At 38.7% G+C, this 12,512-nt stretch overlaps 1 protein-coding gene across 1 annotated transcript in view; it reads right to left on the bottom strand.

The window, feature by feature from the left end:
* CBLB (Cbl proto-oncogene B) overlaps window positions 1–12,512 on the bottom strand; it is a 59,958-nt gene that overhangs the window by 15,988 nt on the left and 31,458 nt on the right. Inside the window, exons 7-11 of the mRNA XM_081908401.1 lie at window positions 11,946–12,083; window positions 10,959–11,046; window positions 9,388–9,519; window positions 5,801–6,004; window positions 2,118–2,303 (exon numbers count right to left, since the gene is read on the bottom strand). Of these exons, the coding sequence (XP_081764527.1) occupies window positions 2,118–2,303; window positions 5,801–6,004; window positions 9,388–9,519; window positions 10,959–11,046; window positions 11,946–12,083 (748 nt within the window). The remainder of the gene's footprint in view (window positions 1–2,117; window positions 2,304–5,800; window positions 6,005–9,387; window positions 9,520–10,958; window positions 11,047–11,945; window positions 12,084–12,512) is intronic.

Below are 12,512 nucleotides of genomic sequence, written 5' to 3'. Positions count from 1 at the left end.
GCACACAGACTCACTAATACAGTTTTCAAAGCATGCCTTCGACATTCAATTAAAAATCTAATTATATTTGGTGTACCAATTACAACCCAAGTCATCTTGCTTTAGGAAGAACGCTTGTGCATGACTGTACTATTTTGTTGACTATTCTTTCTGCCCTAAAGAAAGCATATTTTTCTGAATGCTTTCCCTCTTAAAGAGAATTTACAGTTTGCTGAGAGTACAGCTTTTCCCTTTATGTAACTGTAAGTAAATCATGGCTTTCAGTTTCTCACCTTAATTTCAACAACATATGACAAGTACAAATTATGGATGGTATTCGTCCAAGTAGCGCAAAAGCTTCCAGCTGCACAGTGGAACTTCATCTCCCCCTCCTCTCCCACCAAACCCTCTAAATCTGTTCTGGTGAACCCTCCAACTATCTGGAATGGGATTGGAGAAGGTGCAGGCTATGTGCAGGAAGAGGAGAGGGAGGTGAAAATCTGTTGTGCAAATGGAAATGCTTCTGCTAATGAAACATTTTCACTTGATACCACTCTATGCATATGGAAATGAAGATAAATTTGAAAACATTGTACAATTTAAACGTAAGTCAGATAATCAATTTTTCAAAGGCTGCATTTGCATGTAATGCAAAGCCAAGAACCATCTTTTATTAAGCCAAACTATACACTGGTACACGATTCTCCCTTCCTTCACGGGGGTAAACAAATCATGAAACAGGCTAGCTTAGTGTTGCACCCAAGGTTGTGGTTTGTTAGGGCAAAGCAAACCATGAGGTCAAATTCAGATGTAACACTAAGTTGGCTTCTCCATGGCTTTGGAAAGAGGTGAAAAGTGGGAATGCTTGCACTGTGTGCACCAGTATGTAGCTTGTGTACAGATGATTAAGCCAAGCTTTATGACTTTGTGTTATGTGTGAACACGGCCACTGTTTTTTACTTGCTATTTAGTTTTGCAAACTGGAATAATAAATAGTGTACTCTATTGGCATACTTAAGTATTCATTGAAAGGTGAGATAGAAGTAAAATTTGACACCAGTTTTTCTACTGCGTTAAATTGGTATGGCATGGGATGGGGGATATTACAATAGAAACATGTTTTTTTTAAAATGTCATAGGGATGCCTATGTCAAACATATAGCTTAGATTCTAATGCCCCACTTAATGTATGCTTTGTGGTATTTTTACTAAGTCACTGGGGATCTTTACTATAGCTCTGTAAGGGCCCCCAGGTTGACCATAAAAATTACTTTTAACACAACTCTGGATGCAGGGTATGCGGGTCTACAAAGTGGGAGAACAATATGTGTTTTTTTGTGGGGAGGGGGTTTGAACAGTCCAAATAAACCATATTAAACTACAACTGGTTTTTTAAAATTTATTTCCCTTTTTCTTACATCCTTACCAAGTGCATGCACAGAGGATAGGAACTCACACTGTACTGCCTGCTCCTGCAAAGGCAAATGAATATTGGATGGGGGAAGGAAGAGGTATGGAGTGACAGATGACAAGTCAGTTGAGTGATGGAAGAAAAGCAGAGAAGATCAAAGATGAAGAGGAGCAGCAGTGGAGAAAGCAAAGGGAAAGCAGTGGGGATGAGAATCTAAGTGTGAAAGAAAAAGAGGCAGAGGTAGACCAGTCTTCAGCCAGAGAGAACATTGTCATGCAACAGCAGCAGCCAGCACCAAATGACTGGGAAGCTGTAGAAGCAATTATTACTGATTCAACAAGAGTAACACTGTTCTTTATGGGTATATGAGTTATTTGTATTTGATTAGAATTGTTATGTTTATTATTTAGTTAATGTAGTCACTTGTGAAAAATCCAATAGATGTTCTCTCTCTCTCTCTAGATAGCTAGACAGACAGTGATCAAGACAGAGAAAGGATTTGTGTGTTGACACAACAGTTTCATCGCTGGCTTGAATCTCTTGTGGTGCACTGCAGCCTGCTCCTAAAGCAGTACTGTAGTTTGCAAGAATGGTGGAAGTAGCAAGGGCAACCTGAGAAGCCTAGCCATGTACCAGCAGGCATCACATATGTAAACACTTGCGGATCTCATCTAATTTCTTGGGTGAGGGTGTCAAAACCATAAATGGTATGAGTAAATAAGACTACCTTTGGTGAGCTAGTAGGGCTGGCACAAGGGGATCGAGCAACTCCCTTTTGAATTAGATCTAGTCGAGGAGGCACTGGTGGGAGGCAAAGATGAGGTCCTTGGAGGGGTTCAGGAAGTGGCTTTCTTCTTTGTGCAAGTGGAGAAGATCCTGGAGATGTCACTGGGGAATTCTGTCTTTCAGTACACTGCAACAAAGTATTCATAAGGGTTATAAAACGGTTTTGTTTTTGTTTATTGGGATACTTTCATATACACTTTCAAATTCTTATGGCTTATGCACCTATCAACAATTACACTGGCTGTATTGCTATGATGCTCACAATTTATTTTGAAGACTAAGTATTAAATAGATTCATATTATGAGGAAGATAAAGATATTTGCTCAAAGAAAGAGAAATAAAGACAAATAAATATAATTACAAATTGGTTCCATATGAGAGCATAAATATACCATACACCAGGGCTTAACAAATACACTTGCTGGAAGTGGCAACTCTCACACTAAACATCCCACTGAGTTCAGGGGAACGAACTTTCTAGTGCTGAGGATTTTAATTTTAAGATTATTTAAGATTGCTCAGTTGGGGATTTTTAGGGTAGCATATTGCTTCAAGTGACGACATCTGGTGCCTCTGTAGTTGAGTTCTATTCCAAACTCCAGCAGTATTTTCAAAATACCGTTAATTTAATGCACGGCAATAATTTAATTTAACATAAATTTCTTTGCTCTTTTATATTACATTTTTTAAATGTTGATGTACTAATAAAGCCTACACGAAAGACACTTTAGCTAAAACTGAACACACTTGAATATCTTGGAATTCTTAGATACATAATCCCATTGAAGTTTTAAGTTAATTAGAAATGAAATTTATTAGAGCAGTACTTGGTTTCTGCAAGTAGGGCTATACCCAAGAAATGTTACCACGTTTGGAACACCTGCAAAGTTGCTTGAAGATCCTTGGTATTTCACATATCAACAATGTGCATTCACTGCAATATACATATATTCCATATATATACATATACATGTATTCCATATATATACATATATACAATATACCTATATTCCATATATTCCACAGTGATAGACAGAAGCCTAAACATTTAATTCACACACATTATCTGACATTGATGTCATTTTGAATACTTCTTTTTAACCTGTGTTGTTTTTGGAAAATATTTATTGCTGGAGATATTGCAGTGTGCATGCTATCCTTCACAATAAGTGATTATTTGTAATTTTGCTGAGCTTCTTAGCTCTTCAGTTGTGTTCCTGAGCCATTATTGCCTAACTAGTATTAATGCATTTAAACTGTTTCTATTATCATGGGTGCCACTGTGGTCTAAACCACTGAGCCTTTTGGGCTTGCCGATCAGAAGGTCGGCAATTCAAATCCATGCGAAGGGGTGAGCTCCCATTGCTCTGTCCCAGCTCCTGCCAACCTAGCAGTTCAAAAGCACACCAGGGCAAGCAGAGGACCACTGCGTCGGGAAGGTAAACGGCATTTCTGTATGCTCTGGCTTCTGTCACGGTGTTCCGTTGCATCAGAAGCGGTTTAGTCATGCAGGCCACATGACCCAGAAAGCTGTCTGTGGACAAATGCTGGCTTCCTCAGCCTGAAAGCAAGATGAGTGTCATACCTCATAGATGCCTTTGATTGGACTTAACCATCCAGGGGTCCTTTACCTTTACCTTTTTTATCACATCAATAGTACAGTCGTACCTCCGCTTACGTATCCCTCTGGATATGTAATCTTCGGGATGCGAATGTGGTATTTTTCCGATTTCGCCCCGAGCGCACGCGTAGAAGCACTCTACGCGCCGCACGCATTCACAGAAGCGGTCCTCCGGTTGCGAATTCCTCAGGATGCGGCCATTTGCAACCAGAGGTACCACTGTAGTAGCTTATCAGCTTTAAAACCTACTTCTGTGGATGAGGTGAGTATTCTACATGGCCCCTCTGCTCAAACTGACTGACTACTTTTTGAGTTTGAGCTATTGTCCTTGGGGGGGGGGATCTTACCTTCAGGAAGGAGGTGCCAGGAGGAGAAGGGAAGGATGATAGGTCAGATGAAACCCAAGAGGGCCTCCTCTTGGTGGCCAGCTTGCTTTATACAACATTTGTAATGAGATGCACAATGTCTCATTATATGGTGGCACATGATCTGGGAAGCTTTGCTGCTGAGCAAAGCCCCTTTCCATTAAGGTAAGCATTATTTCAATACGACAGTTGGGAGGGTGGGGCAGAGCATAGGAAATCAGGCTGCTTATAAGTCAAGCCCTTGTAAAGCCCATCATGGTTTTTCAAACTTTCAACTTGAAAACAAGTAGTCAAACTGCAAGTTCAGCTGAGTGTTTGCCCATCTCTACCACTTTCTTATAAGTAAATAAAGTCTGTAAAACATGAAATACTTTACAGTTTCAGTCTTAAAACTTTTGCAATTGAAATAACATGTCCACACTTTGTTCTTTAGTGTTTGTACACAATGAATAGACTTTTAAGAATTTGCAGGCTTGAGCCCAAATTAGACTACATGGAACGGAGGCATAGAAAAAAGGCATAACTGAATAATCATCAGCTTTAGCATTCTGAATCCAGACCAATTACAGTAGCTAGACTTTAATATTGTATGACAACTCGTGCTTTGAGAGCATTTGTACATGGTATGTTGGTTGGGTTGATAAAAGTTTAACGTATCAGCTATTCCCATTAGAGTTTTCCTGCGAGAAAGATTGTCACTTTGGTTTTGTGATTTATTCCTCAGACATTACAAATTTGCATTTTTTGCATGAAACAGAAAAACATATCTGAAACTCATTACTTTCTCTTCAGACATTACAAAGCAGCTACTAAATATGCTCAAGGCAATTGCTCTGGTTCTGGCAAAAGAGTAGCAAACCAGATGGTATAAATGTTTCACAATGCAAAGCAATCTGGATACTGACTCGGCATAATGCACAGCACCATGGAATTCCCAGATTGCTCTGAGACTGCAGCAAGTGGGTAGGGAGATCATGATTTCTGTTAAATGTTCTGAGCATGAAATTAGGTGTTTCTGTCCGCAATTCTGCAAACTGTGCTTTAGAAGGTAAACAGGATTCATTTTATTACATTAGGAGAGTGGTGGGAAAACTCCATCCAATGGTCCAATCTTGGTTTGCTAGGGGTTCCAATTTGGCCTGCTAGGCCATTTTCCCCAAACTTTTCCCATCTGCCCATTTACTGACCTCACTGGGTTTAATTCTACATTGGCTGTGTATCCTGTCTGAAGGGAACAGGATCAAATAGCCAAGGCAGCAGAATTTAATCCCTGCTCATCAGTAAGCAGTAATGGCAGCAGAGACTCCTCTTTTCACACACCTGGTTGCTGCCTGCCCATTCACTTAAAGGAGAACAGTCAGCTGTTTTAAGCAGCACTTTTGCAAAGTGCTTAAAAACAGCCTCGACACTCCCATATCAGCCTCCAGAGCTATATTTTAAAGCACATGATATATCTGGAAATATCTGTTCCAGTAACAAGAAGCCGAAAGCACCAGCCTGAAGATGACGAGTGAGACCTCGTCGAAACGTCGCCTAGACACCCCAACTTTTACACGGGAAGACACCCGAGGACACCAAAACCTGCATTCCTGTACCCGTGAAAATCTACGAAAGCAAATATATATATATATATATACCTTCCGCACAGAAGCTAATCGATTCATCATTAAAGATTCTTCTCTGTCGTCGTCATCATCCAATTCGAGCATGGGTATACCGAAACTATCCATAATGCTGCAGCACCTTGTGTTCTCATCTCGGGGATCAAAGGGGTCCACAATTATGGGTTCAGTTCCTTTGATTTCACAGCGGCAGAAAGGACACCCCTGACCATCAGACTCCTATATGGGTGAAAAGCAAAGTCCTTAATTACTGAGCACTATTTTTATTTGTATGTATAGAACATTCCTCAAGAAAAGGGAAATCAGTGAAAAGAATTTTAATTGTTAATTAAAATTACTGCAAACGAAAACCCAACTGAATGTCTGTTATTCAAATATAGTTCGGTTTTATTTTTTCTTCCAGGCTTGCCTCTTCATGAAAGTTCAGATATACATCTGGACCTGCAGTTCTCACTAACATGTTGCAGTACTGTGAATAACTACACTAATGGGAACCTCTTTCATTTGGTAGAATTCCAAAAATTAGGTCAAAAGCTTTCATATCAATGAATTTCCACAAACATTTCTAAGCAATTAGGGACATATTATCTAATAGCTTTCAAAAGGTCATATTTGTTTACCTTGCGCATGAACATCATTGGTATTATGTTACCAAAATTGTTAAGAGGAATAAACATAAATTACCCAATCTGTTATTCTCCCTAAAGAAGTAAGTTTTTAATTGTGCATGTTTTTTTTTTACATTTATAAGTAAATGCAACACAAACATAAACAACCAGAGGAAAAAAATACATGTTTTAAAGAACAGAGCAAAAGAAAGAGCAAAGGATATCACTTTACAATATAGAGGTACTATTTACTTTACAGTATAGAGGTACTATTTGAGGGGAAAAGAAGAAAGATTTTTTGCTTTTTAACCACAGGCTCTATGCTTTATCAAGTGCTTTTGAAACTTCTCTCTTTCTCTCTTGTTTATTTATTTCTATATCACATGCATCCTCGCACCATTATGAATGTAAATTATATCTATTCAGTCAGACTTGCTTAAATAAGACAATATACAAGTGACTTTTCACACTGCCTACTGGAAAGGAGTCTCCACATTTTGTCAGGCCTTGATAACTTACCAAATTCTGACTCTGCCTTATCCTCAAAATCAGAATAGGAGTGCTGTCTTGTGTCTGAAATTGGTCAAAGCTTTAGAGGCATAGCGAATGCTTCTGAAGCAAAATGCAAAAAAATAAACAAACTCTGAACTTGGTCTCACTTTGTGCAGGAAGGTAGTCACATTAAAAGAGATGACTGTTACTAGCAACCTTGACAATGCATTTGTAGATACCCACTTTGGGCTTTAAAATAAGCAATGATTCTATACAAATGAGTGATTAGCTACGCACACATATAAATTCAATTCAATGTTATAAGCATACAGGAATATTAGGACAGTGCATGAGTATGAGAAAGAAACTATTTTTTAAAAAAAACCAAGATAAGTTCCTTTTTCTTATCTTATACATTTTAATTTTTATTTCAATGTTTATTTATCCTAGTTTTCTCTCCATTAAAAAGTACTGAGAAAGTTGACATTCAGTACAGAATACCCAGAATAACTGAAGACATGGAGTAGCTTATTTTATTTAATAACGCAGATGTTTCACTATGGGAAAAGGGGACTGGCAATTTCTCCTTAGGCATGTCTAATGAGCCATTATGACAGCAATTAAACACTAACCACTAGCAAGTATCAACTGACATTGCTACAGTATGTTCCTTTCATCAACTCATTAATTATACAGAAGTTAAATTTGCAATGAAGTTTGATTAAATAGGAAATGTGGCTGCTAATGCAAGAAAAGCCCAATGCTCTCTTTCTCATTAGAATTCACTTATTAAGGGTTACACTTTAGCTGGAAATACACGATCTGTGTGTTTGGTTTGGGCCATATTCTTCATCCCCACTGAGGCGTAGAAGGGGGAACAGCACTCCAATGGAAAGTTAACACCTGCAATTTGCCTCTGCACTTGTTTTTACAGCTGCTACACCTAAAGACCCAACAGAGAGTGCAATCCCCATTGGTGAAAGGAGGAAAGGGATATTTTTAATTCAATTGCCACCATTTCTATAGCCTTCTTAGCATCCTTAATAGTTCTTTAGATTCCACCAGACAAACAAAAGCATGTAAAAACAGAGCCTAAAATTTATACACACAAAGATCACACTGGGTGCAATCTGAGTTTACTTCCTGAGAGACTGCTAGAAGTAATAGGACTGGACTCGCTGGTAGCTTCCACCAGATTTAAGTGTGTTTAACTTTCTTTGAATGGTTTCTATTTTAAATGCTTAGGTACAATTTAGGTACAAGTAGGCAGAGTTCAGGCTTGTCAGATTAATTTTGCTTTTTCCGAGAACCCCAAGATCTACCAACAAGAGCCTGGCACAATATTCTAACATACAGCCTCTGAGCACGACTGAGCATAGCAAATTTTGTTTTCATTACTAGAAACAAGCAGAACGTACTGTACTTTCACATAAACATTCACTCCTGGTTAAGTTTTCTCATTTTGAGAAGCCGAAAAAGTTAATTTGAAGTGAGTTGCTTCAAATAGCCATTTTGAGCAGGATTTAATCTCTGTCCATCAGCTGACAAGCAGAGGTTACATCCTGTTGCCTTGTACCCATGATCATGTTCTCTGCTGGGTATACAGCAAAAAGCCGTGCCGGAATTAAATCCTGTACATCAGTGATGTCAACTGATGGGATAGTGTGGGCATGCTTTGGGAAAAATAGCCTTGCAGGCCAAAATTGGATCCCCTTGTGGACCATGACTGGCCTGGAGGGCAGAGGTTCCCCATCCCTACAGTAAGGGTTCTCCAGATTTGGTAAGCAAAGGTAGAGGGGTAGGAGAACAAGAGATGATTCACCTTAGCTTCCTCCTCGGCTTGGTGTTTTATTGCTGGGTGAGTTATTTATCGCACAAGTTCTTAGGAGTGCTGACCATTTGAGAAGTCTCTCTCTTCTCCACCCATACACCGCCACTTATCTTCTCCATCCAATAATTTTTAAACATCTTCCTTGACAAGCTCACACCTAACAATGCTGTTACTTGTAATTCTCAATAGCTTATTGATCTAGCTTTGAATACAGCCCTGCATTTATTTTCATATATGACAAAGTGTGTCAAAGTGCAGGGCCAAATGTCCTCCACCACATTCCATATAAAGAACATAACTGGACCGGCAACTGAAGCTTATTTCAAAGCTGGTAACACGATAGCATTGTCCACAGCATCTGAGGCAGCACTGTAGTTTGAAATGGCTATGACAGTCCATGTGGCACACACAGGTCTATCCTCCAACAAAGGGAAATAGCTGCCACTCTGTACCTCAGCATCTGCCACATGAGGTGACCCTTTCACTTTGCCTATTATAGGACTGGCCTGACAAAGTGGAAGCAAAGTAGCAATATTTCAAAGCATATCCCTGAAGCCGATACTGCTGAAAAACCAGCAAAATGAACAGTGAAAAGAGGACCACAACAAGTCGGAAAATAAACCTACCTAAATATATACATCTGGTGAATGAATACAAGAAAGAAAACCTACCTGCCATGCTGTAAGGCAAGATGTGCACATCAGATGCCCACAAGGCTCAATCTTCACATCTTTGTCATTTTCTGCACAAATTTTACAAAGCTGGAATGTGGAACCCATTTCACAGTACAATTCATATTGTTCCTGAAAACAAGACTATTGCAGTTAAGTGGCTCTGTGGGATGGTAAGTTTACAAGCTTGCTTCTAACACAGTTTGAGGTTTTTAAGCAAAACAGTGTTTGAGATCACCTATTTTTGAAGACATTCATGTGACAGAAAATAACTCACAGTTACTGGCTACAGTTACTGGTTAACATTATGAGAGAAAACTATTTCAAAACTGGCATAACTTGAAAACAAATGGGGTTGGGGAGATACCCAGAAGACCTGAAATGATACCTGAAAGCAGCAAAGGAATTATCTTTTTGTTAATTCCTCGTAATTTGCCATGGCAAATGAAAGTTCATGTTCCAGCTAGAAAGTTGTGTCCATTTCCCTCTGTTGGGAACTAGAACTGCACAACAGCATGTATTATCTCTAGCTTATATTTAAAGTCTTTTCTAACAAAATCTTATCTTTGCCAAAGTTCTGCTCTTCTTCCTTAATTTTCCTGTCTTTTCATTTTTATAGTAGGTGAAATACCAATCAAAGATGTGTAAGGAAATTATAATCTTCCAATATCATCTTCAGCATGTCATCACTGCTAGAAGGATAATTATCTCCTAAGTGCTCATAACATTTGTACTCTAGGTGCCAATTCTTCCTTAAATGTCAGGGAAAAAAATGCATACTCCACATAGCATGTACAGGCAACTTAGGGGGTATTTGAGGGTTTGTTTGTCATTTTTTTTTCATTTTAAGTGATAGTGATTTATCTTTACTATGAAAAAATACCTTGTAATGCCTATCAAAACATCAAGTCTAACAGCATGACACATGCATCAGAAACATTCAAAATGCAGCCAGGGTACAGCTACAGAGAATGAATAGACCACCCTCATCAATATGACAAAACTACCAATGGATGGTGCAGAGAAGAAGAGATATGGATTTCTGGCCAACACTTCCTCATTTTTTTATCCTTTCACCATATATGACCAAAGGTCACTCAAGCCCTAAGATGTAATTATCACCAGAGAGGCATCCAGAGGGGTCAAGCCGCTTGATAAAAATAAATTCACAGGCTACCAAGATCATTACGGTTTTAAACACCCTCCCTACTACAGTTCACAACAAACACACTAATTGCTTTTCATGAAGGTAACTGAATAGAGATTGTAAAGCAATTAATTATATTTTTGAGGTTAAGGATGATTTTATCTGGATGTTATTTTGGGACTATTGAATGATAATATTATATTTAGTTTAATTATACAGTAAATCCAAACTTTTTCAGAGAGCCCCTATGCAAACCCATCTCATATTTCCCACCAAAAGTGCCCCCACTCCCCAGCCACACCTCAATCGTGAGTGCCCATTAATGGGTGTCAATGAACATCTTACTAAAATCTGGCATTTAAATCTGTTGCATTGTTTTTTCTTAATGCTTTTGCTATAAATGAAGTGATAATATGCAACATACCTGTGTAACTTTTATGTGATCATGTGGGGTGGGTTCACACAGTCCTGTCAAATCAGGATTATAACTTCTTCCATCTGGGTACAGATAGCTGGATTACAAAGAAATAAAAGTTTACAATTTTACATTGCTTCTAAAGTTTTTAAGATTTAATCACACAATGTGCACTAACATGGATATAGCTACAAGTTAAGAAACCCAAACATATGGCTTTCTGAATGAATTTGCTAAAACTGGGGCTAGTTCACAAGGTCACTAGACAACACAAATCACAATAGTTACACCTGAAAGCATTCTACCACCAAGCTATTCATGAATGGTAAATTTAGATTAGGATTCCAAAGGTTTTCTCACCCCACTCTAAGCATTTGCTTCCAACAACTTTTTCCATTTCCTCTTGCCATTCATTACAATATCCATGTTTATGTTGTTTTTCTATATGCACTATCTGCTGATAATTGTAGCCCATTTTTCATTTCATTGTCGCATCTAAGTTCACCCTCACCTCTTCTCTTCTCGTCTCCTTGTTTTACTGTTAAGTCAGCAACATAGACTCTAGTTTGCCTACATTTGGGACACTAAAGAAGAGTGTTTGTTTCCCTTTCCCTGCATGAAAATTATGAGCACTCATTGCAATAAAGATCTAATTTTATATTGGATAACTAAACATTGGTCAGACTGAAATACAGTGGTACCTCGGGTTAAGTTCTTAATTCGTTCCGGAGGTCCGTTCTTAACCTGAAACTGTTCTTAACCTGAAGCACCAGTTTAGCTAATGGGGCCTCCTGCTGCCGCTGCGCCGCCAGAGCACGATTTCTGTTCTCATCCTGAAGCAAATTTCTTAACCCAAGGTTCTATTTCTGGGTTAGCGGAGTCTGTAACCTGAAGCGTATGTAACCCAAGGTACCACTGTACATACCACTCTTAGGTGCATCCCATCTGTCAAAGAACCAAGATTCTGTATTTAAAGTAGTAAACATTTATACTCACAATCCCTCCCGGCTGCCATCAATCAGAGCTTGAAATAAAGGCTTATTATGAGGTATTGTCTGTAAAATATTTCCATCGCCAGTGACATATCCAATGGCCCACTGTCCTAGTCGAGTGCAGCTTAATCTGAAAATGTAGCTATAAGGCAATGTTACAAAAACACACTTAACAATATACGAAAAGATCTCCTGGATCAGGCCAAAGGCCCATCTAACCCACTGCCCTCCATGTTGTTTCACCCTCAATTTCCATTAGTTCAAAAATATGATGGGAGATGTGGTCCAGCAACATCTGGAGGGCAAGAGGTTAACCATCTCTCCACTAAAGCTGCAGTATGTGGTGCCTATAGCCCACCCTCTACATGAAAAACATGGGTCCTGTTAAAAGTTAGGAAAACTTTCATTTAAAATTAGAAAGAGGGGTAATAATCCCCCCAGTTCTGAAAGAAAGGTAAAAAATCTAGAAGCAGCACATTTAAAAGACTCAGCACTTAAAACAAGGGATCTATGTTTATTAGACTTTACTATATTCACATAAGTGCATTTTATAATTTTGAAATGCAAATTC

This window comes from Podarcis melisellensis, assembly GCF_964234715.1.
Source record: "Podarcis melisellensis genome assembly, chromosome: 4".
Taxonomy (NCBI): domain Eukaryota; kingdom Metazoa; phylum Chordata; class Lepidosauria; order Squamata; family Lacertidae; genus Podarcis; species Podarcis melisellensis.
This window is presented reverse-complemented; position numbering and strand designations above follow the sequence as displayed.